The sequence below is a fragment of the Seriola lalandi genome, unplaced genomic scaffold (genome assembly GCF_002814215.2).
Source record: "Seriola lalandi dorsalis isolate HSWRI2012SDOR001 ecotype SW California unplaced genomic scaffold, Sedor1 jcf7180002054332, whole genome shotgun sequence".
NCBI lineage: Eukaryota > Metazoa > Chordata > Actinopteri > Carangiformes > Carangidae > Seriola > Seriola lalandi.
In genome coordinates this window covers 1,159,214-1,185,304 of record NW_019524885.1, presented here as the reverse complement: position 1 = coordinate 1,185,304, position 26,091 = coordinate 1,159,214, and the positions used below count along the sequence as shown (strand labels likewise).

Genomic DNA, 26,091 nt, shown 5'->3' with positions numbered 1-26,091 from the left:
ATTCACATAATACTCACAGTATGATAATGTCACTGATAAATAATGCCTGGCTCCTCGCGGAGTAAACCCTGAGCAGCGAGTATGCTTGTATGGCTGTCTTGTTCCCCTGGTTGTAATTTTCTAAAGATGACATTTTTCCTTGAACCCTCTAATCAGCATATTACAAGCTCAGTAAAAAAAAAAAAAAAAAAAAATTGTGTTTCATCCATTCAAATTCTGTCCTAACCAGCCTAGGCCTGCATTCCAGCTGCCTTCTCTCACTATATTCTTGCTTGGCTCCACGGGGATGCCAGTTGAATGTCGAAGCAGCTTAGGATGACAGCAATGGCAGGGTAAGGAGGAGGGTGAGACTTGAATGCGGGCAGGCAGGCTTGCAGTGGGAACAGCAGCAGCAGGGATGCAATTTTTTTCACCCCCACAGTCTTGGCTTTCCTTGGACATGCGACTAAAAGATTTCTTTTCTTCTTTTTTTTCTTTTCTTTTCTTTTTTTTTTTTTCAGAGATGATACAGTTTCTTTGTTTCCATTTGTGCAACCAGAGAGGAATTAGGTTTGAAAGGAATGATGACAGTAGATGACAGAGATATGGGAATAACCTGGTTCACTGGAAAGCACCATCTGCACACCTGAATATTTATGTGTATATGCGTGCGTGTGCACGTGTGTGCTGTACTGTATGTGGACTGTATGTATAACCTCGCCTTACTTGAGATTGTGTATTCCATCTGGTGTTGCCGGGACGTTGTATCTTCTCATATACTCGTGCATCTCAGGGAAACTCTTCTTGACGTAGTCCTCTGCGCTGCTTTCTCTCACTGTGGCGAAGCGGAATCCCTGAGAGGGATGGTGCAACTGCAGGAAAGCAAGAAGAAACTGAGGTGTTTCTTCTAAAAAATGACGTCAAAAAGTATTAATATTAACATTGGTATTTTCTATTTCGGTTTGTTGTTTCTCTCTCTCTTTTTTTTTTTTTTGGTTGGAATTTTTCAATACCCAGATGTAAAAGAAATACTCTTACAAGAACTTTTCTTTTGTCCTGCACTCTTGTGATTCAAGGAGTTGGTGAGTCGGCTAAAAAGAATGAATTATCTTACCTCAATAGCCCTTTTTTTTCTAAAAGTGGTTTCATTTAAAGAATATATTTGCCAACTAAGGACCGTCAAGTGGCTCTTCTAAAATGTAGAATAGATAATTGATCTTCTGGTCTGCACTTTTATCGAGTGCACATCAAGGACATTTTCAAAGAGAAGTTCCACAACAGCTTGTTAATTATCATAAAGTCAGCCATGTTTGCAATGACAGACGGTGTACCAGAAAGACATGAAGAAAAAAACAAATTAAACCCAGTCAGTTTCATAACCACATTTTCTTTTTCAAATGGAAATGTTCTGCCCCATTTTAATCTGAACGGAAGTAAAGAAAAATAGAAAATAAAGAAATAAAATAAATATTCTGATGAAATGAATGCCCTGAAACTGTATGTCTCTATGACATCAAAAATTCTTCATCTCTATCAGGTGTTTGACCCAGATTTGACCCAGTGCCCTAACCAGCCACCGACTGTCATCAGATTCTGATTCAAATGGGGATAAATCGTGATTTGTGCATTTCATAGTTGCGTCCCACCCACTTCAAACCAGTGAGAAGAGCACAGAGAAATAATTAGTGCAGAAATCTCTGATGTAAAATAACTAAAACCGTTGGGCAGAGAATAGTATAATCAACTTTTTTTTTTTTTTTTTTTTTTTAGGGAAAATGCAGTTATTAGTAGTGCTGCACCTTTCTGACTTTGGTACCTTTGGGTCATGTATCCCTGACAGTTGTTCGTAGGTCTTCTCCCCGACCATGACAGCAGCCAGGTTCGCTGTGTAGGTGGACAGACAGAACAGACAGAAGATGGCCCAGAGATTCATCAGCAGGCGTCCCGTCCAGCACTTTGGCGGCTTGATGGCCACCGTCCTCCCAAAGAGAATAGCGTAGCACACGTTGAGCGCAGAGGAGAAGGAGAACACCCGGTCTCGGTTGCGTCCACGCGGCGTCATACCAAACGGGCTGTGCCACTCGTACAGGGTGAGGAAGACGGCGGTGACATGGAGGGAGACGAAGATGCCGAGCCACATGGACCAGTGGAGAGGCCACATGAAGGCCCCGATGGGTGCAGCTGTGTCGCGAGTACGAACCTGCGCAGGGGGGGGGGGGGGACAGGGTAGAAAACTAATAACTAAAATTTTTAAAGGCAATATGTCATCATCATTACTGTATTTTATTGCTGCTCTTAATTTTCACAGGTTGTTCACAATAACCTCAAAAAATAGGCGCACTGTGTTCTCTTATTCTGATCATCATTTTTGTCCGCTATTAACAGTGCTATCTTTTTTTTATTTATTTATTTTTTTTTACGACACAGTGTTGGGTTAAAGTGTGCGGTTATTTGTTCATCATAAATCCATTAAATAATTAGACATGGTCCTTTTTCACCAACTGAAACAGGAACAGGAGACTCAACAAGAGCAGGATGGGATGGGAAGAAATAAACTGTGAACAGGCAATATGGGAGGAAGGTTTCAACCCCCCCCCAACCACGTACTATATATAAACACTATGTTTAATGAAATCAAATCACACATGGAATCTACACATTCATTAGCCATGTCTTCATTGGACATAAATTATCTTCACTGCACTGTTGTCAGGTGCAAAACTGATGGGGTATAAAGGTGCTGTGTGTGACATTGTTGTTCATTGAGAGGATTCCTGAGGTGAAATGGGGGGAAGAAAATAGAAATATTATGGACAATGGAAGAGACATCCACTGTAAATAAAGCAGAATGTCTCCCTCTGTAGTGGCGTGTTAGGAGGAGGAGAAGATAGAGTGATTACCACTGTCGCTATGCCTGTCAACTGGTGAGACTAGCTGTAGTAATTGCAGTAATAGGGTCACCTCACAAAGCTGTTCGCTCCTCACCGGTCTAGCCCCATATGGGGAATTGCATTAGATTCCAATAATGTAGGTCTTGCAGTAATAAAACTCTGCCATATTGATACTGACCACCAGCATACCAAGCGGAAAGAGTTGAGGTGAGTTCAATGACAGAGAGCAGAGAAGGGTGGGCCAAAGAGTAGCAGAAGAGAGTAATAGGAGGTGGAGCGAGGAGAAAAAAAAGAAAAAATCTATATATAATGAGGAGAAAAAGAAGTGAGGCAGCAAGAGAAAGAGCAGCACTGACCAGAATTCCAAGGCTGGTGGAGAAGAAGGGTGAGGTGAAGTCAATGACTTGGCTTCTGGCTGAATTAATGCTAAATGAAGTCACTGCCAGGTGGGCAGCGCCACTGAGCAGATCACCCACCAATCCCGTCCAGCGACCGTTCTTAAACCCGCCATACTTCCCATCGCCGACAATGTAGAGGTCGTAAGTGAAGCCCATGTCCTCGCCCAGCTTCTCCAGCAGGTCAATGCAGTATCCATAACAGCACTTCTTCAGGTCAGTGGAAACAGATCCGTTGGGTCCCGCGAGGTTTTGGAAAAGTCCTTCCAAAACCGAAGATTCGTTGGTGAGCGGGTCGAGGCACAGTTGGCCTGCGGGACACAGTCCGTCCCCGTCCACCTCGCGGGTAAACACAAACGGGTGCTCCACCAGCGTCACCACCCGCATGTGCAGCCTCGTGGGTCGGCGCCAATCACCTCCACCTCCCGAACCCGCATGGCTTGGCCAGGCCCTCTGGTCCATCAGAACTCTCCCCCTGCGCCAGCGTCCCAGGCGGGTCCAGGTTGGCTGGCCGAGGGGGTCCAGCTGGAGGGACCAGATGTAGTGATGGGCCTCTGAGATGACATTCTGGCTGTGACTGTCTCTGGATATAAAGCCGCTCTGGCCCTCGAATGAGGTGTTGGATAGGAATCTGAGGGGAATGAAAGGAAAGAAATAACAGGAGAAAGGAGAGGAAGGGGGGGAGAAGAGTGGTGGAAGGAGAATGGGAGTGAAAGGATAGCAGAGGAGTTAGAGGAGGAAAGATCATTTTCAGGCTGGCCGTAATTTCAGTTATCTCTGGTGTTTCATTCCTTGCAGGTATGTCGCTATAAATTACTGAAAGAAAACTGTGGACAACATACAGATTAGTGGGTAAATAAATCTCCTTTGCTTTCTATATGTTAAGTTTCCAAAGTTGAAACTGGGGTCAAGATCTGAAAGCAACATTGCAGACTTGATGTGTGACAGTACGTATGACGGAAGTCTGTAAATCTTGACGGTGGGAATTTAGATTCGGTTTGGTTTGAATGCTTCAGTAACATGGAGCAAGGTGTTTGTCTCCATTTCCCACTAGCAGCCAAATATAGTAATTCATCGGGTTTATGATTATTAACCAATAATTAGTGTCATCCTTCTTGCCAAAAACATTCACTGTTAAGTGGTCAATTACCAGAGACTACGGTCAAAATTTTTTACAAATGTTGCTCTTCCATTTCCAATTGGATGCTTTTATTTTCTAAGTGTAAAAGACATCAGAAACTGAGTCAAATGTTTAAACGTTCAAATAAATATGTGGTGTGGTCTGTAGATACTGCAGTAGTTCAGTTTCAAACTTATGTGAGAAATTAATCTGCCTATGCTTATAGTATAAAAAAAGTTTGTGACCTGGAACATTGTTTCAAACCCTCTGGCCACAATCGTCTATGGAAAGGAACTACGTTTGTATCGGTGCCATTAATACGAGCCACACATTTTTTACTGTGCTGCAGGTGTACGATAGTAGCAAACACTAGTACGAAGGTTGGTCATATTAGGCTGAACTCCACTTGATCTGCTGATGCCATCAAAACAGGGGCCGACACCAGATCCCGTGCTTAAAGTGATGGTTGAGATTATTTGATGTTTGTAAGGGTTGTAGTACTTATCTATAATCAGTGGATTACCTGCAGTAGATTGGGATCGGCGCCCTGCCAGTTTAGAGAAGCAGTTGGGAGAACCGGCGCAGAAGCTGAGTGATGTACTGTGGTGTCGACAGGGCCAGCCACAAAAAACGTGTTAGTCACCAAAAAAAAGCCAGTATCGGTTGAAATATATGCTTTATTTTTTTTGATACTTTCACCACTTTATTTTGTTGTCAAACAGCCTTTTCCTTTGGAACTACATTTTCTCAACCACTGAACTACCATATTGCACTTGAACTGAAATGAACTTTTTCAATGAACATTTTGCAAGTGGCAAAACACTATTTGCGACTGGCTCCATCCACAGCGGCACATCGCTCAGGTTCTGTGCTGGTACTTCTGCCTACTTCTCCAAACTGAGAATACTGCAGGTAATACGCTGACTATGTACGAGTACCTCACACAACCCCATGTCAAGTAACTCAAAGTATCACTTCAAGGAACTGTAGATGTTCACATAATTCGCTATTCTGACTGAGCATCTCGGTTTCTGGTGAGGGAACAATCATGGTCATGGTGGTTAAAACGAGAAGTTACAGAAAGATTGTGTTTATGATTTAAATAAAGGAGAAAAAAAAAGAAGATTGATCCGCCCCAGACTGCTTCTTAAAATGTTTGTGGAGCTGTAACAGAATCGTGCTACACATCTGACTTTTGTTGAGGAAAACATTGTTTTCAGCATTTCAACAACAAATGACCAATGACTCTGTTTTTCTGGTGAAGACAGAAACAGAAACTAATCACAATTCAAAACCACCCAACACATATCTGCCTGAATTCAAGGTATTTTAAACAGACGCTGCAACCCAATGATCCGTCTTACTTCAGAGTCCTTTTTTAATAAAGTTTCTTATTCAGTCTTCTTTCCACTCATCCATCTTGTTTATGCTCAGAGAAAGCTGAAACTCTAACTTTGTCTCTCTAATGAGACACGCAGAGTGAGAGTGCACGAAGCACAGTTCAACTCAAACAATCACGTTAACTGCAAGATGCACAGCAGCGGAAGAAGTTTTCTGCTTGCTTTGGGTTTTTTTGTTTGTTTGTTCATTTGCCAGTGAGGATATCACCTTTTCCAGACACCTTGTTGGTTTTTATTTTTTCTTTTTTTTTTTGTTGCTGGGATTTACAGGCTTAAAAGTACGATTTATGCTTTACCCTTGGTTAGTTTATACAAAAATTCCAATTTATTGGTGTAACACCAGCACCGGAGAGGTGTATTATCTTGGTGGCCCCAGTGGCTGTCTGGAGCCTGTGTGTGTGTGTGTGTGTGTGTGTGTGTGTGTGTGTGTGTGTGTGTGTATGTGTATGTGTGTGACAGGATAAGACAGACTACGGTCCAGTGATCACGCCATCTCTCTCACTGAGCCATGCTACTGGCTGTCTGAGAGTGTCAGATACCAGAGCAGACGCACAAAAATCACATCCACACCCACACACACATACACACTTGTCTATTGGAATGGATATGTTTGGATGTAAGAATGAACGGAGGCATCCATTCTGTGCAGGGAGATGAACACTTCTTCAATACGCCTTCAGGAGGTAATGATGTAAATGATGTGACCTTTTCCAAAATGTTCCGTTTGTGTCACCTTGCTCACTGGAAAATGTCCCTTTCCACCACCTTGTCTACTTTCCTCCATCTTTTAACAGGCGTTAAACCAAGCTGACAGCTCAACTAGTCTGTCTGAAGGTCACTGTCTTCACTGCTGCTTGTAAATATGAAGCTACCTGGGGAGTGCGTCTCTCTCCTCGGTGTGCGCACTGGAAGTGACACGCTCGTGCACACTTCTGACAGCGCAGAGGGCGTTGCGTGTTAAAAGCGAAATGTCACATTTTAAGGAAAGGGCCACATATTACAACAGTTTCTACTTTATGTTTTAGTCAAGACCTTGATAACGTCTTTGGAGTGTTTTCATCTCTGGAATCTGAAGTTGCAGCCAGTTTCAGACGAACGCTGGCAGGGGATGTCAGGAGAGCCGAGTTGTATAAGTGGAGCTGAGTGTTTCACAGTTTTGCCTGCAGCGGGAAGTCGCTCCTTAGAAAGTCAGAGATGCTCTCTTTCACTCAAAGGCTGTGCCATCACTGCTCTTTCCCACTAGCATAACAAACATTACACGCTGCGACGAACATGGATACGAATGTCCAAGTCGAACACATAAGTGCTTAGGAGTGCACATGTGGATTTTTTGGCATGTAAGGGACCATTTCGACCGTTTTCCTCTCATGCATGAGCAAGGAGCAGCCAGGGAGCAATAAGCTGAAAACCCAGAGTGAAGTTAAAGTGCTGCTACTCCACTCACATATAATCAGATTTCAAGGTTTCTCATTACATTTGGGCTTGATCCTGATCGGATCCCCTCATTAATGAACTATTGAATTCCTCTAATCAGACCAGTTTGCAGTAGTTTAAGTAGTTGAAGTGATGCACTTATAGGACTCCTCTTTTTGTGATGACCTAGGATGTTGGTCAGCTCAGTCATGGTCTAAAGTGGGTTTGCGTTACATTCAGTCTGGAAGAAGCAGCGATAGGTGATGTCATTTCTTGTTCTGTGTTTATTTATTTCTGTGGATAGAATTTGAGGTACTTGTACTTGACACGAGTACTTCCAGTTTACGCTTCACTACAGTTCTGAGGGAAATGTTGTACTTCTTTCTCCACTACATCAATTTGATTGTTATAGTTACTAATTGTTTAACAAATTAAGATTGTCATACAGATTGACATACAGTATGATGAGCTTAGTAACTGTTGTGCATTTACAGATTCAACGCAAAGGTTTGTAAAATAGTTCAAATAAGCTCGGTCTCCACCAACTAAAAAGTAAAATGTTACTTGCACATCAATGCATCAGAAATAATCACCTAATAATATAATTGCATAACACTCAGGAAGATTTCCTGCATTGGTTACTTGTACTTTACATACTGTGTTATGAGTATTTTTGCAGTGCGGTGATGCTACTTGTACTGAAGTAAAAAACTTGTTGTGTCTGTTCCTCTGGCTCTCTGTATTATGGCAGTTCAGCTTTCACATATAATGAATCAATACTTTTGCTTGAGCTCATTTTCATTTGTTATAAATATTTTCCATGCGTGTGAAAGCAAAACTTCAAACATGAAAATATTCCCCCAAATAATTTCAGGTGTGGAGCAGTTAAAAGCCTAAAGGTTTGTTTTTTGTTTTTTCCAGTTGAATTGGTTACATTTTTAAATTTTAATGTCTGATACTACCAGATGCGTCTTCTTTAGAATAAACTTTTAACCAATTAAGACTCTTTTTGAGAAACTAATCGCATAAAGCGTAACTCTCACAGAAGTTTGCTTTGCTTTCAGTGAATAATCAAAGGTTTGTTTGGAGAAGCTTGAATGACAAAAACCCACTGACGCACGCTAATGACTAGAGCCAGGACACGCTTGGTGCTTGGCGGAGACACAAAGTCTTTTTATGGTCTCTCAGTGTCAAACAAAGGCCAAGACATCCTCTTCGTCTGGAGTTGCTCCACTCCAAATACAAACTATGGTTCAACTCTTTATACAATGTGACATGATTCAGTTCCTCCTTATGAAATGGAGACATGGCATTTAAAGCAGAGGGGGTCTTGGTGGTATTTTAGGCTGAGGACTGACGTTGTGTGTGTGAATCACATCTAATACACAGCAGCACTCAGTCAATGTCTGCCTCATGTTCTTGCCTCGTACATCACCTAACAGAGACTTTGAGGATAATGTGGCGTATAACCGCAGTCTGCGTTTGTGTGCGCGTCAATGGCCATAAATGCAAAAATACTCATTAACATCATCGCATGCTGGTTTTTAAGTACGTGTCAAAACATTTTGTTCTTCTCACCGAAAGAGAGAGGAAAAATGTGCAAATGCAGCTGCCTTTTTAGCAACGCAAGTGTCTGCCAAGGGCATTCCTCCTTGTTACACCGATCCCTCCCTGAAGCAAACAGAGGGTGTTTTACTTACAGCGGTTCAGGGGATGCGAGCCTCAGAGGGGACATTTATTATAGAGCGTTTTCTATCTTCATAGCTCAGCTGGCTGGCACATTCAGGGTACTACACTTGGCATTGGTGGGCATGCATCACTTTAAAATGATTTTTATCAAGAAGGACTGGGGGAAAATGAAAAAGAGAACCTGCTGAAATTTGTCCTGGCTCTATCTTATCTGTTAATACAGGACTTTTGCCCCCTGTAGTTTATCTGTTTGTATGCATCTCCAGGGGTTATATACAGAATTTATGGGTGTATCTCTTTCTCTCTTTATTTCCCACACTTCCTTTCTCTGCTCCCTACTCTTTCTCTTCCCCTGTTTTTGTTATCACATGTTTTGCCCCTGACTCGGGGCCTCCTCCCTCAGCTTCTCAGTCTGGTGGCCAAACCTTATCAGTCCCTCTCACTGGCTTATATGCACTTACAAATAAAGATACTTTGGTAAATCATATCCCATGTTGTTTTTTACACTTTTAATGAAAGGACAATAATCATAAGGTACACGCATGACATCTAGGTGCAATGTACTTAAATGAGCAACGTTTTGATCCCAGTCTGATCTTCATCGCATTTAATGTTTAAAAATGAAGTACATTCTCATGTACACCAAATGGCTGATAGGAGCTATGACAAAAGGTGTGCCTAACAAGGGGTTCAGTTGTTAACCACCAGATGATTGCAAATTTGAATTTGTTTGAGATTTAATATGTGGAAATGTTTAGTGTCAGCAGCTCATCTACTTAGTTAGAATAAATCCAATTAAACACTATTTAAAAAAAAAAAAAAAAAAAAAAAAAAAAAAAAAAAGCCAGTTTAGCAACTGAAAAGAAGAATACTATTCATTGTTTACATTAGTATTTCCCAGCTGTGTCGGAGCCAGTCCTGGACGCTATATAGGAGTGTATGGTTAGCCCTCATCTTAAACCTGTTCTATTGCAACAGTAGGATTGAAACATGTTGGTTAAAAATACGAAGGATAAACAGTGTTTCCTGCAGGATTTAGTTTTTTTCCGGCAGCGGGGGCAGGGCAAGGCATTTGTTTAATCATACTTATACTTACATAATACTATGACTAATTAGATGTATGCTGAAAAGTAAACATTTTTCCATGTCTTCCACTGATCAACTGGTGAGGATGCTGACCTGGGATAATATTTATTAGCACAATATCATACATACAACCATCAGGTGCATATGAAGATGCCTTTACATGGTTTCTTTGTTTTGGAATGAACCAGCTGGAAACATAAAACGTTAGCCAGAGGTAGCATTTTCACTCAACTCATGAAGCAAACGTTAGCTTGATTAGCTTTCTAGTCAACGCGGATAAACTCTGTTAGCGACAATCTGCTTTCGTCTCCCACTCTCTGAAATCAAGGACCAGTTCAGGGAACTGTTTCGCAAGTTACTGACACACATCCAAAGTCGTGCATGTGTTGTGCATGTGTCAGTAATACGGCTGAAATGTTGGCTGATGAGATGAGATGCGATGAGTTTAAAAGTTTAGAGTCTAGCAGCCTGTTAAAAATATGTATCTTGTGTGCAAGTGGAAACTCTGGTGACCTAATGATGCTACAGGATAGAACACTTGAGCAGTAATTGGGTTCATCCTATTAAGTCCATGGATATCCACTCATCCATTCAAATTTTATATTCCTTGTATGAACCGATTTTGACATTTCGTCTGAAAAGCGGGAGGATTTCGGCCTGATGATTGCAAAATAGTAATAAGTAATCATAAGAAAAGAGTCTTAGGAGACAGATTCCTGTGCAAATGTGTCTTTGCTGCCCTGCAATGTGCTCCGGAGTCCCTTTTGGGCTATTTCCGCTACATAATGCTAAGTGATGTGCATTGAAAGATTTTTCCCACAGGACTAAATGAATGGATGAATAACAAAAAAAAGAAAAAGAAAAAATAGCTCTTAGAGTGCTTAGCAAATGGGAGTCGGTGGCAAATGAAAAGAAAAGGTCTGGGATCCGGATGCAGGGTGTACCCATGGTACAGCCTGACCCTTCCTGATCTGTCTTGGGTCAAAGCTCTGTGAAAGCAAATGCAGAGAGAGAGAGACTGACGGTAATATTGAAAGTATAAAGCCAAGTATAGAATAGCCAGCAGTAACTGATTAACTCTATTTGAAATAAAGAATAATGAATCATGAGGTTTTTTTTTTATAATGGAATCTTTCTACATTATTGGATTATTTTTTTTGTTTCATTTTTCAGCCATGCATTATTTATGTCATTATGTTTTGTCTATGAATTTTCTGAACACGCAGAACAAATGTGATCTCGAGACGCTGGAAATCTTCCTCAGTAGTAAGAATTGGCAGGATTTCTTAAGAGCCATTTTCAATGGACAATTGAAACTTCCATACGCTCAGGCTTCTTTTACACAGCAGCAAAACATTACGCCACAACTGCCTGATTAGCTCTGCTTCCCTGGAGCAATTTCAATTGAGAGATATGCCTGCTTGCATTAATACGTACATACACACACACACACATATAGTACATACATCTCATTACCAAATGGCCTGGAGCATCTCAATTTAATGAGGATCACACACTCAGGTGTTCGGTAACATCATTTTGTGTTTGTATTTAAAATTCCTCTCTATCAACATCAGTGTGAAAGTCCTGTACCTGGCACCTACCTTTCAGTTTGATTACATATCCTGCAGGAAAACATCTGGAAAACATCTGGGCAAATGTGAGTTTATTCATGTTTCTGTACTTTGTCTCATCACGCATCTTTGACAAGATATGTCCCTTGTCTGCATGAATCTGGACTTTGCAATCTTCCTGTTCATGTAAGATTTTTACTCCGCTAACGTGTCTCACTTATATGATTCATTGCCATTCAAATAAAGCTTTTATTTTGAAGCAGCACTTAATAGCTACAGAAGTCTGGGTTTTGGCTCCTCTTCTGCTCGGTAACACTGGAACTGGTTTATCATCTAACGCTGGTGGTTTCTACAATGACTCATGTGCCACAATCCCCGACAACGCTACAGTTGTCTGATGACAAACACCTGTGTATGTCATCAGCTATCGCTCTTCGTGACCGCTTGACTGCTCGACCCGCGACACCGCTGAAACCATAACTCCATGACAATCATGCAATATATTCCCCCCCGGAGGGCTTCAATGACCAGCTTGAGACCTGCTACCGCCTCTCTGCTGCTCATCTGTCACATGGTTTCAACACTGGTGGTGGTGACGACCGTTCCCTCCAGGTCGGCTCATCCACCAAGCACCTGATGCCGTGACTCTCGGTTCTAATGCTAAACCAGAGGCAGTGCTCTCTCAAAGGAAAATCTGAAATGACTGGAAATGACACCATGTTTAGCTCTAAGACAGCCATAGGGTTTGAGTGGTGTAGCACAGATGTTCAACCCCAGGTTTTCTAAAAAGTATTTAAAGAAGTCATTTTGAGGAGGAAAGGGTAGCTGGTTACAAAGGGAGTCTGTTTATGGACATCGCTTCATTTCATTTCATATTTCAACCAGTCTAGAAAAAGTAAGGAGGGGAACTTTTCTTTAAAGGCAGTGGGCTATATTTCATTTCTAAATTTAAAAGTAAGCCCATAATGGTACCGTCAAGCAGTGCTAGCTTTGTTTGTCAGTCTTTAAATCTTGTCATTTGATGAAAATTCTACTAATAATGGGGAGACTGGTTTCGTTTCATTTCTTGCACAAAAGACTTTTATCACTTCACCACAGGTTGATTACCACTGAGGAGGGCGGAGGTATAAACATGATACCTTTCATCATCAGTGTTTAAGAAACATTTACGCTGCGTGACAGTATGTGATTGTCTTCAATCACTGAGCTTGAGGTTGGTTGATTGATGATTTTTTAATTGCAGTGTCTAATTAGTTCACTGATTTTCTTTGTTGCCGCAGCGCCATGCTGCCACGGTAATTTGCTGCCAACAGGTGGGGAATTTGGAGTCAATGTAGCTTAGAAAGGGCATCAGGACGTGAACGTGGCGGTGACATAAACTGCACTGAACAACTGCTGCCTGCTCTGTTTTATGTAGCTTCACTGCTTTGTTTGTAGGCAGACAAATCTCTTTATGTGTCAGCTCCTCCTTTCAACACCTGCTTCTCTTTTCACACAACCAAAATGTGTGAAAAGACAACTTGTTGTCATGTTTACTTTTGGTTTTCAGAGTAAAATCCTCCTCGGCTTCAACATAAACTCTAACTCATATGCTCCTTAACGACTATATGTGTTTGTTAACATACTTTTTTTCCCGGTATAACATTGGATTCGGACAAAACTGTGTCGTGCCAAATGAGTTGTAGTTTTGCACATGGAAGGATTCCTAAACGGGGCAGCCGGGCACAGGCCCAGAGCCCTCTGTTTGAAGTGGCTGTAAATTTTTTTTTTGGTGGAAAGTCAAACGAGTACAAGGAGATGATGAACTACAAAATGGCCGCAGACACAGAATGACCATGAAGAGATGCAAAAGAAGAAAAAACGACAAAGAAGTCCAAAGACATGACAACGAGACGGCAAACAACCACAAAAAGATACAAAGCAACTACAAATGCCATTTGTCATTTGCAGTAAAAAAAAATAAAAAAATCTCCTCATCTCATTATTGTCCAGGCTTGCATCCACCTCACCCTCAGATCCTCAGCTCAACTCAGGCTTGATAAAAATAACATCATTATCGAATAAAATCAAACTTTTATATGTCTAAACACGCCTCCTGAGTCTTAACTGTCCAACAGCCCTGAAGCAAAATAAAGTCAAAATTGCTTGAAGAATATATAGAGTTTGACTTCCAGGAACTTTCATGTGCAAATATCAGCTTCTTCCTCTGCAGAACTTCAAGACATTCAACTCGTTTTGTTCATATAGCTCACTCTCCCTCAGGCCCTTCACAGCCCTCTGTCATCGTGTGGAATATTATGACAGAATAAAACGATGTGAATGTTTAGCACTCGCTCTACACTGCTTGTTGACGTGTGCTGGCATGTGCTAAGTGGAAAACAGCGTATAGAGTAATGAGGAACACAAAGGTGCAAAGGAAATACAGTCATTGAAGAATTGGCTTCAAAATTCGACAAAAATATAGTTTAGTCCTTGTTTATCACAAGAAACGCATTGAAAATCCTCAGGAATCATAACGTGGCGATAAAGACGAGAAATGATCTGGGTGGCTCAGTGTATCTGACCACTAAAGACCCCGTCTCCACTATCGGATTCAAGATTATCTCAAAAAGAAAAGGAAAAGGAACCCAATACAATTGTTAGCCAGCACACACAAATATATTTCATACTATATGGAAGACAATTTAATGGTAATAGATGATGATCAGCACTCTGATTCAATTTATCGCCAATCTTTATAATCTAGCATGAATATGATCAGAAAGTCCAAACATCCCACGGCTTGACAAAAACTGAATTACCCGGAAAAAAAAGAAAAAAAAAAGGGAATGACATTTTTTGGAGAAAACAGCCTTTCTTTCTATTTGCAGGTTATGTACAAACATACTTTATTTTCCTTATCCACAACCTCCACAGCTGGTTACAGTCTATCAGATATTGCAATCTAATACCTGCAGATTTTCCTGAGCCAGGTATATGGCAGACTTTTCCAAATCCCCAACTGGGATTAGAGCCAGCATGGAAAACTAAACCTCTTCAGGTAAATCCCCTGCCCTCACAGGGTCAACAACATTTTCTTATAAAAGTGGTAAAAGATCCTGTGACATCAGTTTTTTCTTGTCGTTCTATGATATGTAAAACACTGGAGGACTAATCACCATTTCATAAGCAGCTTAAAACGAAGCAAAGAAATGTAAGCACAATCAGAAATCTCCTCTAGCTCCTCCGAGCTCACCTTGTTCAAATAATTCTCTTCCTGGGACGATCGTTCTGCTGATTCAGGTGTTTTGAGGAGAATCTTAGTAGGAAAGGTCAAACTCTAATTATAATGCAGTGGTGTGTGATCACACACTCTTCACTGCTCATATCTCAGCAATATAAAGTACAGTGGCCCAGCTGCACACGCAGCTGCACGTTGCTCCTGCTAACTGCAATTCATCATGTGTTATCATTTCACCACGCCGCTGCAGTGATTGAGTGTATATAGAGTGCATTCTTATGTGTGTGGTTGTGTGTGCAGGCGCCTATGCAGATGTGTATGAAGTATGTGTTTCAGTGGCATATTCCAGACTGATATTGTAGCTGGACTGTGACCAAACATCTGCCAGATGTGAGAGAAGCAGGTTCTCCCCCAACTATAAGGATTACAGAGGAGTAGTATAGTGAGGGCTGTTGGATGGAAATGACCTACGTTCACTACCCAGCTTATTACAATGACAGTTTTTTTTTTATTTAATAATGGCCGCTCTCAAAGTAAAATAGTAAAAGAGTCATTTGTTTATCATTATTCTTTGTTCACTTTGTTATAATTGTGTCCTTTCAGAACAAACTCTGCCGTTGTATTTGAATGTGGGGAGCTGAAGAAGGTGAAAACATCAGGCTGATGCACTCCAGATGTTCAGTGTTTTGAGGCATCTTTTCCCTGGCATCTGTAACCAGACCTGATGGGTTATGCGAGTGACCATCAGTTTATGGCTTCTCTCCAGTTGGTAAATAAAAGGTTGTTTATGGGGAAGAAGCCAATCTTGATCTTCGATCTTTGTTTTAAAGAAAAGTATAAATGACACCTCGGCCTTTTGTTCGAGGACGTTCTCCCCTTGGTTTCAAGGCTGTCAGGTACCTGTGAACAATGCGCTTGTATTTCCTTAACCACCAGTGTTTTTTGGGTTTATTTCTGTTCAGAGTGTTTGTCTCTAAATGGAGCAATTTTTTCTGCAACACTGCAAAGCAAAAACAAATGTGTTGGTGTTAAAAGGACTATGACGATGTGGCTATACATATTTGCTACATGCAGTTTTAGATCTTTACGTTTTGTTTATGTTAAACTGGCTATAATCAATATTTACATCTGTTCACATTCATTCAGCTGCAAAAGAGCCACATATTTTCCACAGTAGTTGTGAGGAGGGTGAGGAACATTGAACTTGCATTCACCAGGCGGCCAGAAACACATCTCCAAATGAATGCTAATGTTCCTGCGTATCTACTGGGTGTGTAAATAGAAAAATGTTTGCAAACAAGTTTGTCACATCAACTTAAAAGAGGATGTCAGTGTTGTGCTCAGAGCTTATTTTGGCTGCCTCCAAGATGCCAAAAAACATTGCAGGTTTAAACTAATGTGTTGTAATGGAGTAGTTTATTTATTTATTTATTTATTTATTTATTTTTGATCATTCTGTGTTTAAGCTGAGCCAATAGATTTTAGATGCCTGGAACTTTAATGTTTGTTGTCTTAGTAGACATGTGCAAGGGGATGTCATGTCACAGAAACAATCTTTTAATAGAGTGGAGACATAATTATCACAGTATCCATGGCCACAACATGCATTACCCACACGATTCCCTACCTTGCCAAGTATTGCCCTGAGCTGCCGTTGCTCTGTTGTACATCCATACAGTTAGTAGTCCCAGGTATGAGCGCCAGGGCGGGATTCTCCTGGGCTGCACTGCCCACCGCCCTCGCCACCAGCGCCAGTGAGTCGTGGACGTAGTGATCCAGGGAAGGGGACCCCATGACCCCGTGGGCCAGAAGCCCCAGCGGCAGCCCCTCTGTTCTCAGCTCTGCCACATTCTGGCTGTCCCCCAAGATCCAGTGAAAGTCTGGGAGCGTCATCCGAGTGGCGAGCGTCCACAGACGCCGCACCTCCCGGATATCGCACCCAAATGTCACCACCCCCGTTGTGGATGAAGGTTCTCTCAGGGCCTCCAGCTGCCGCATGAGAGCTTGCTGCTGGTCCGATTTTGAGGAGGAAGCGGATGAGGAAGCGGGGGCCGAGGCAGCGGAGGAAAAATAGGGTAAAGACGGCAATGACGATGAAGCGTCCGCTCCCGTTGCCAGTCCTGAGGATGATGGCGAAGATGAAGACGATGATAAGGTTGAGGCGTTAGTTGTCAGGTTGACAAGAGTGCCCAGGTGGAAGCGGGTGTTGTTTTTGATGAGTGAGAGGAAATCGCTAATGTCCCATTCCTGGCAGAGGAGAACGCTGATGTCCCACCATCCGTTCATCATCAGCAGGGAGTAGAGCAGACGGGACGGTGGGGCCTCCACGCTCCGCATCGCCACTTGGAAATGGAGAGGATTCTATGAGGAGATATAAAGAGGGGAAGGGGTGAAATGGGAGATGAATGGGCAGATAGGTGAGAAAGGTTTACACACAGGAAGAGGAAAAAAATGGGGAAGGTGAAAGGACAGAGAAAGAGGAATGTGAGTTAATTTCGGAAAGGTGAATTAAAATGTAAATTTAACAAGAAAAGAAGGGAAAGTGTGTACAAGGGGATAGGGTGAGGAAGATTTAAGAGATTAAAAAAATGGATGAGATATGAGGAGAGAGCACAGGGAACAGGAATGGAGAAGATGGGATAGAGATGGGGGACAGTTAAACAAATAAAACAAGAGGAGATGGAGAATATGAAAAGGTGAGGTTGATGGGAGCGATAAACAAAAGGAGGACAAAGATTTGGTCAGGGTGAGTTGGATTTCATTGAGGGCAGAGAGATAGGAGAAATAAAACATTAGTGGATGGGTTTGGAATGAAGGGGTAGATTGCGAGAAAAGAGAAAGATGTGATGGAAAAAAGGGTGAACGATAAAATAAGGGTAACAGGAAGATGGTGGAGGAGGGAGCGGGGTGCAATGTTAAAGGAGAGGAGAGAAGGTTAGATGGGAATAAGATTAGGAGGATGGGGCACCAGGGAGGAGGAACAGATAGAGTAGAGAGGAAGAGGAAAGCAGGAAAGACAGAAAGGAAGAAGTGGAATTACTTTCTCTCTTAGAATTCAACTTGTTCGTTGTTCCAAACACAGCCTGCTGGATATAATGGATTTCAGCCTCCACTCACTTGCTCCCATGAATATCATTATTCACATCATAAGGAATACTGTATATCTATTTTTGCGTGTACAGTCTTTGTACTTTTAGCTATACCTAAAACCTAAAGAAACACAACTGGGCGCTGTTTAGAAAGGGTCTTTCACGTAATTGACACATTTTCGGAAATTCATCAGCTGATTCATGAGGGCTGGACAGATCAATGAGTAACGGCACGGCACTGGCCTGTGATTTCCACCTGGACCTTGGATGATGAGTGTGTGGTCTCATGGTGCTGCTGTGATGAAAACCATTCATGAACTGGACAAATGTCCGAGACAAACTAGCGTGAGACGTCTGATTAATATGCTTTGTTTGGAAATATCCAAAATGCATTTTGGCAACAGCCTCATCAAAGGCGTAGACATTTCAGATATGATTTACATTGTTATTCGTTATGTTCTAAGGAGCATACAGCTCATATTAGCGTACATGTGTTGGCCCATGAGGGGAGAGCGGTGCATTCTTTATTTTGCCATTGACCATTTTCCAAACTATGTAGTGAATTTTTATATTGATTTCCTGCCGTCCAGACAGTGGTTGGTTTATTTTCAGTATTAAATCCCCTCCTGGAGCCTGGACATTTGCTTGAGCTAGCTAATCCAAAGTGAAGGTCCATCATCTTTTATCTATTTCTTTTAGTCACAGTTAAGGTAATCTTCAAGCTGCAAGCAGGGATCAGGTTCAGAGGTCTCCTTGGTTGGTGCATAGATGACTTTGTTATCAGAAAATCTACCCGGGAGACAGTTGATGAGTGAAGTTATTGTTCAGCAAGCGACTTTCGAACCTGAAATGTTGGGGTGTTTTCAAACACACCATCAGTGAGAGTTTTCCAACTCAAAATACGACATAGAAATACAGAGGGTTTTCTTATTCTTGCTCGGATGTTTTGGACATGCAGGCCTGAAAAATACATATGTATCATGTTTTATTTATTGCATTGGTCAGGGTAAATAAATCCTAGATCCACAGTTGTCTTATAATGTGCACTTTACACAGTTTTATATACAAGGAAACAACACTGTTGCTCACTTGTAGAATGTAGAAGAAATTTAAGTTAAGTTGCTTTACACAACATTTGTATTTATCTGATGCAGCCGAGTCATTAAGAATCAAATGAATTGCATCGTATCTGGAAATCAGAACTGATATCCAGCCCCTAGTGTCAAGCGCTGATTTTCAAACCGTACTGAAATAAAGCTGGACACAACCTTATTGAGTGCTTTAGAAAACAGTTGTCAGAAATGTAAATTACAGCTAATTTGTTGGTGTTTGGTAAACGGACAAAACCACCAAATTGGGTCCACTGCCTCCCTCAGTGCCATTATGATCAGACCAGTGCAAACCCTCTATATCTTACGCATACAGTGCACTACACCACCAGAATTAAAGTAAGCCAGAAGATCAGAGCGGATACGCTTCAAAGCTGACACAGTCATCCCTGTAATGCTTCAGATAAAATTAATTCAGGCTGCATGAGCTGCCAGTTCTGCTTCAGTGTTCCTTGGCATACTGTTCCCAGCCCACAACATGCCAGTCACCCAGGTAATCAATCAGTCATGCACTCGCACATGCATACACACACACACACACACACACACACACACACATACACACACACACACACACACACGGAAGTGCACACACTTACAAGTCAACCGACAACTCTGTTTAATTGACTTACAACTTTTACACAAGCTTTGCATTAACGCACCATCAGATTTATCTATTGGTTGATTTCATTTATCCCATTAATCACTCTAGCCAATAGACGTGCAAATAAGACAATCATTATTCACCTTCTTGTTGCATGTACACTGATGGATTTTTGTTGCAAACAAAATCAATATAATACATGTTGTTTTATTTTGAATGCAGAAGTCCTGTTTCAGAGAAAGAAACAGTCACACAGTCATCAGACTCCCACCTCCTCTCAGGAGAATTGGAGGATTTATTCTCAGCTGCAGCACTTCTGCACTGTGATCACCATAAATCTGTAACCCTCTCTTTGTTCCTCATGTAAATGAAAAGAAAAAAAGAAAAATAGCTGGGAAGTGCGGATGACTGCTCCCTTACATAAATACAGAGATCTGTTGCTTTCGATGCACCAGGAAATCCCAGGTCTGCTGTCACTGCTCTCTTTCATCCTTCGTGTCTTCAAAACTCTTTTTTTTTTTTTTCTTTCTGTGATTTCCACACAAAATACATTTACTGCGAGTTTTTGAGGCAAAGAAACTTGCAACCCTTGCTGTATGGTAAAACTGCAGCGCCTGGCAGAATCATGAGCCAGTGGACAAATCAAATAAACTAGTAATGACTTGAATATCGATCGTTTCTTGATTAGATGATTCGTTGTGGGCAAAGGGTGAAAACAGAATAAAATGGTTCATATAGAATTTTACTTAAGTAAACATATAAAAATCTGCTCCGTACTCGCAGTAATTTACAGAAAAAAAAAAGAGGAAATCTTGCAGATGTTGCAAAACTTTAACGTCTCGAGTGCTCTCACTATTGTTCTTTCTCAGAGCAAAAAATCCCTACGGCCCCCAGCCCTTAACTCCATGAAGACCTTCCCATGATTCTTAGCCTTTCATCCAACTGGCCTCTTTATGTCAATGCTAACATTATTTATGAAGGGACAAAGAGAAACTCCGCTAACTCCCCCTACAGTCAGCAAAACCCTATCATTCATCTATTATCCCTGGATAGAAGCTCTGGACATAATTACTCCAATCTCTTAATCTACAAATTAATTCACCAGGATGTAATGGAAAAGTAAATTCCAGCCTTATTATACTGTATGTACCTATGTTTTTTTTTTTTTAATCTTCACAGTACAAATATTCCTGACAAAAAACAATCTGCGTTATCACTATCATCCTTCATTCCCAGAGCCCCCTGCCATGAACCTCAACTTATTGTGAGATGTGCTGTACTTGTAAGACAAATGGCTTTCTTCTGTTCTGCTGAAAAACATATTCCGACTTCCACGTTGTATACACCCTGAGTTACACTACTGCAGCTATTACTTCCACCTGTAAAACTGATGCAGTCCAGTACACCACTACTACACCATTACAAATTAGCATCAAATTAAATCTACACCTGTGTGACACCGTTTTATAATCTTTACAGCGGTAGAGGATTTACTGTCTGTCATTCCACATATAGTTCTGCACATATGACACATATGACCTTCGACATAATGGGAATATCTGCAACACATTTTTAATGCAAATAGCATACATTTGTAAATAACTGGATTAAGTGGCAACAGATATTTGCATATACGCTTCAAGCTGTCAGTGAAGATGCCATATCTTAACGTTCCACTTGCTACAGCTACAGTGTTGCAGGCCAGCATGGGATGTATTTCCACTTTAAAACTAGGTCCTTTATATCAGCGACTACTGGTCTTTCCCAAGGAGTTTCTCAGGCCCTGTCAACCACATGCTGCTTCCAAGAAGGCCTCGCCACCTATTCTCAGCCTCCCTAGTCCCTTCACTCTGAGTTTACTTTATCTTTTGGTCCGTAAGCTTCATATTCTCATGCAGCCTCATCATTGTGAGACTTACATAACAAACTGTGGGCAGATTACATTATCACAAGTCACTCGCTGAATTATTATATTGTGTAATTTTCAACAGTGAACTTTGTTTTACCTCAACTGGAAACTTTGCTAGAATAAAAATAAGGCCAAGGTTACCAAATGACACCGAAATAAACACTAATGAGATCCGCTCAAGACATACAGTTTTCATATTTTGGAAACTGTGTTTTGGAGAGGTTGCTGTCAGCCTTCAGTTGGGATTTGCTAGTGAAACTAGATTGAGTCAGAGGGGAGTTAAGCCATTTCTCCAAAAAGTCACACACGAAACACTGCACAATCTGTTTGTATGACTTGTTTATTCCCTAGTCATTTTCATCCTGTTCATCCTTCCATCCATCCAACCCTCTATCCATCCACCCATCCACCCATTCATGCACCCATCAGTTAATCTGTTATTTAGTCTTTGTTGGCAGGTTTCTCTGCTGTATTTATACCTGTTATTCCACTTCTCAGAACCAGTTTGGACAGTGGACACCTGCTGACTCCTCGCAGCGAAATGCTTCCTTGTGCACAAAGCAGGAAATTGGATATTACATACACACACCCACACACACACGTTAGCTCACTAGGTGGCAAGTGTCCCAGAACCCTTCAGTCTAACTAATGGTTCGGATGTGTGTGTGCGCGGGTGTGTGTGTTGGTCCGAGTGTTGAAAAAAACAAAAAAACAATGATGCTCTATGCCCCTCCCAGGACGGTTGTGCGTGGAAAGCCAAAAACCACACACACTCTAACTGTTGGTCTGCACTCATTGATATGCAATAAGCGCCCTGTTAGTGCCACCTAATTAAAGAGGTTTACAGTGTTACACTACATCATTTTGTGTCTATGTGTGTGTGTGTCTACTTGTATTAGAGAGAGATTTTTACCTGTTTACACAAATAAGTGTACACACACACACACACACACACACACACACACACACACAGTGGGTGTCTTCTCCACAGAATGATTATTGATGAACCATCCCAGTGATGCATTTAGGTTGTTTACACTTTTAACTCATTTTCTCTCTCTCTCTCTCTCTCTCTCTCTCTCTCCAGCTGCAAATACTGATAATCTTCAGTGGGTGTATTTTGCGGGGGGGGGGGGGGGGGGGGGGGCTTCTCAGCTCATGAAACTGACCAGGCTCATCCCGTCTCTTACTGACAGTCGCGGCTGATTTTCATTAAACATGAAGGGGATCTCTCCTGAATTTTAACCAAACGGTTGCAGTTGCCCAGATTTAACCGTTAATCTGTGAAGGAGATGGGTCAGAAAATGTTCCATCATTTTTGTTACAGTTAGAAAGGCTGTTTATGGAAGGTGCTGACAACTTATTGCGATGTGTTGTGCTGTGGATAGATTCTTGATGCATAAACACGCCTCATACCTCAGAGCCTTCACATACTTGAACCATTCTGAAGATCAATTTTCTGGTTTTGAGGCTGTCAGTCGAGCGCTTGTGTTTTTCAGTTTGACTTGTATATTTTGGAAAGATGAGTTTTCTGCTCTAGTTTAAAGAAATCGCGACAGTAGCTAGATATTGGCATTGGTTTAAAAATGATAATGCCGCTCCTGACTTTAATGTATTTAGTGATGAAGTTCTTATAATTACGTTCTCCTGCCAAGTGGGTATATTGTTTGGAGGAAGAACTGCACACATAGTCTGGCCAAAGCTGTACTGAAGTAATTAAGAGAACAGGTGGTGAAGAACAATTTTGACCTTGTTGTATAACCAGGGAAATGTCTTCAAAATGTTCTGTGTGGTTGAATTCCTGTGTTATAGCAAGTGTGCAGTCACCTCTGGAACAAGCTGAATGACTAACGTGTTGCCCAGGTTGCTCTGTAACATGGGTGGCTCTGTATACATGGGTTTTTTCTTGCACAGACATGAGAGCAGGCCAGAGGCTGTAGTCAAAGATTTGACTACAGATCAATGGTGGTGCTCATTGAAGGTTGGAGTCTCCTGTTTTACATCTCAATAAGCAGTGTGATTATCAGACGTGTCTGATCATTATTAGTGGATGGATAGATAAAAGAGCAGCTCGTCATTTCTTTGTTGAAGATTAATACTCTACATGTCGGCACAGCCAGAGGTTACCTTAAGTGTGTGTGTGTGTGTGTGTGTGTGTGTGTGTGTGTGTGTGTGTGTGTGTGTGAGTGTGAGTCTCAGTTGTTCAAGTAGTAATGTGTAGTGACAAATTGTATTAAATACATATTTAGACAACACTAGCCTACATTGTGGTGCTCTCCTCCCATGATGCTCCATGAACTTTATACTTTAGCTTTATGTGTACACAGTGGGGTACTGAATAGCAATGAGGCATGTGTTTATGCATATATACTATATCCCTCGGGGCATATGCTGCTAGGTGCACACAGCCTTCAATCAAACTTTCACTTGAAACCTTGAAAGAAGATAAGAATCCGATCTCCTCTTCCTCCCCTGCATAGAAACAGTGTTTAGATTTCAGCACCATGGACAGAGCCTGCTCGTGCTCTCTCCATGCGCACTAATTTGATGCTTTATGTGAACATCAGCTTGTGTCAAATTGTGTCGCCATTTTAGCAGATTTTTGGGCCATTTAACCGAGATCAATACTGAGGAAGGGAGGAGAAGAAAAAAAGAAAATGTCCTGCCCTTCCTCTGACAAGATGCCTAACGCACAGAGGGAGGGAGACAAGAGGAAAAAGACCAATAATAGGAGGAAGTGTCTCCCCCTCCAGCTGCTGTTTGAAATGTGGGCCACTGATGGCACTTGGTGAATTAGGCCCCATAAATCCACTTGAACTCATTTCACTCAGGTCTTTGAAGTGAGATAAATCTATTAAGTGTAAATTGATCTGTCTTGTGCTCGTATAGGTTGTTTGATGTTCACTTGTCACAGGTAATCCGTGTTTTTCTTTATCACAACAACAACAACATCTGTTTCACTTGTACACACACGGCCCACTGCAGCTGTGTGCAGGAGTGCAGTGATCAACAGTTCAGATGTAGCTCAGAAATAACTTTTTTTTATTTTATTTTGTTTTTACCTCACTTTGGCGCGTGAACTCCCTCTGCACAACGCTGACGACTGGCACCTGAAGCGCCAGCGAGACGAACTCCAACTTGACGAACTCGTCCCGGTTCCGTGGGAAGGCGATCATGGCGGATACCCCCTGTACAACCACAGTGTGACACACGCTCTCCACGAAGGACAGCGGGTCCTCATTCTCGGGGCTACCCGCCGAGGAGAAGGAGAACGCGGGCAGCTCTCCGAGTCCGGACCCCACGGCCATGACCAGCTCCAGGGACAAATTATAGGGCAGTAATCCGGCCCGGTTCAGAGACTCGACGGCGAGCAGGACCGAGTCTCGGGGTGCGAACACCCGGTTCTCCCTGGAGATGTTCTCCTCCCGCTGCCGTGCCTGGCTCTTACTCCTGTTCGCTCCCCTTTGGCTGTTAACGGTGCCTCTAGTCCTGAGGCTGCCGTATCCAGGCGCACTGGCACTTGTTTTAACCTGCTTTTCCAACTTCAGCCTCCGCTCTGCGCTCCCCGTCAAGCCTCCCTCGGCTTCCCAGTCCTCAGAACCGCTGCCAGCAGTGGCGGAAAACAAGCGAGGCTGAACGTGCAGAGCCCCGACCCGAACCGTGTGGCCGATCCGTTTCAGCACCTGGCACGGCTGCGGGTGCGAGTGAGCGCACGGCGGGAGAAAGACGAGAGCGCACAGTAGTAAACATAATGGTGGCGAAACCCCGGTGCCCGCTCGAGACGCAGGGCCATTCATCATCATCATCACCACCGTCTTCATCATCCCCGCTCCACAGCTGCACCGAATGCCCCGTCCAACCACAGACCGGCCGAACACCGGGGCCGCTCCGTCGGTCCCCCTCCTGGCACCCCACGTGTGGCCCTGGTGCGCCGCTCAGACCAGCTGTAGCTCCAGCTCCAGCTCCAGCGCCAGCTCCAGCTCCAGCCCCAGCTCGTGGTAAAGTTGTGCGTTTCTCCACGGGCACAGACAACAGGCTGCTGAGGCGCGAGATCAGGCACGAGCCGCGCACAAGCAAAAAATGATCCCCAAAAGTGCTGTTTTTCATCTCAAAAGATTTTCATCATTCTAGCCTTTTGATTACTAAACAGGTCGCGGAATCAAACGGTCAAATGTGCACATATTCCAGTGGCAGGAAAAAAAAGCATGAAGCAGAGTGTGTAGGCAAGCCCAGAGGAGGAAATGTCGAAAAAAAAAGGTTAATGCGCATCAAACACATTCCAAAACAGGGGGAATCCACCACTGGAAACATCTGATGGCTTCGAAGGAAAATGATCCCATTATCATCCAGAGCTCAGGAGCCAAGACCACATCACTTCGACCCGATACTGGAGATAAAAAGAAAATAATCTTTTTCTTTTTTATTCCTTTTTCTTTCTTTTTTTTTTAACCCCCCCTCTCTTGTTAAACACCCAAGTAGAAGCTTTCCAGAGCTCAAGTCACCCTCTGTACTGACACTTGTACAGGCGAGACCTCCGGCACGAGAGCGCGGTCTTCTGCGCACGTTCCAATATGACTTAACCCCGTCCTCCCTTTGCCCCCACCCACCCCCTT

At 42.4% G+C, this 26,091-nt stretch overlaps 1 protein-coding gene across 1 annotated transcript in view; it reads right to left on the bottom strand.

The window, feature by feature from the left end:
- Nucleotides 1–25,375, bottom strand: part of grin3a (glutamate receptor, ionotropic, N-methyl-D-aspartate 3A) — a 42,980-nt gene extending 17,605 nt beyond the window's left edge. The window contains exons 1-5 of the mRNA XM_023407292.2: nucleotides 24,541–25,375; nucleotides 16,395–17,128; nucleotides 3,227–3,896; nucleotides 1,796–2,179; nucleotides 706–851 (exon numbers count right to left, since the gene is read on the bottom strand). Coding sequence (XP_023263060.2) covers nucleotides 706–851; nucleotides 1,796–2,179; nucleotides 3,227–3,896; nucleotides 16,395–17,128; nucleotides 24,541–25,302 — 2,696 coding nt within the window. The 5' untranslated portion in view covers nucleotides 25,303–25,375. The remainder of the gene's footprint in view (nucleotides 1–705; nucleotides 852–1,795; nucleotides 2,180–3,226; nucleotides 3,897–16,394; nucleotides 17,129–24,540) is intronic.
- Nucleotides 25,376–26,091: the final 716 nt, after the last annotated feature.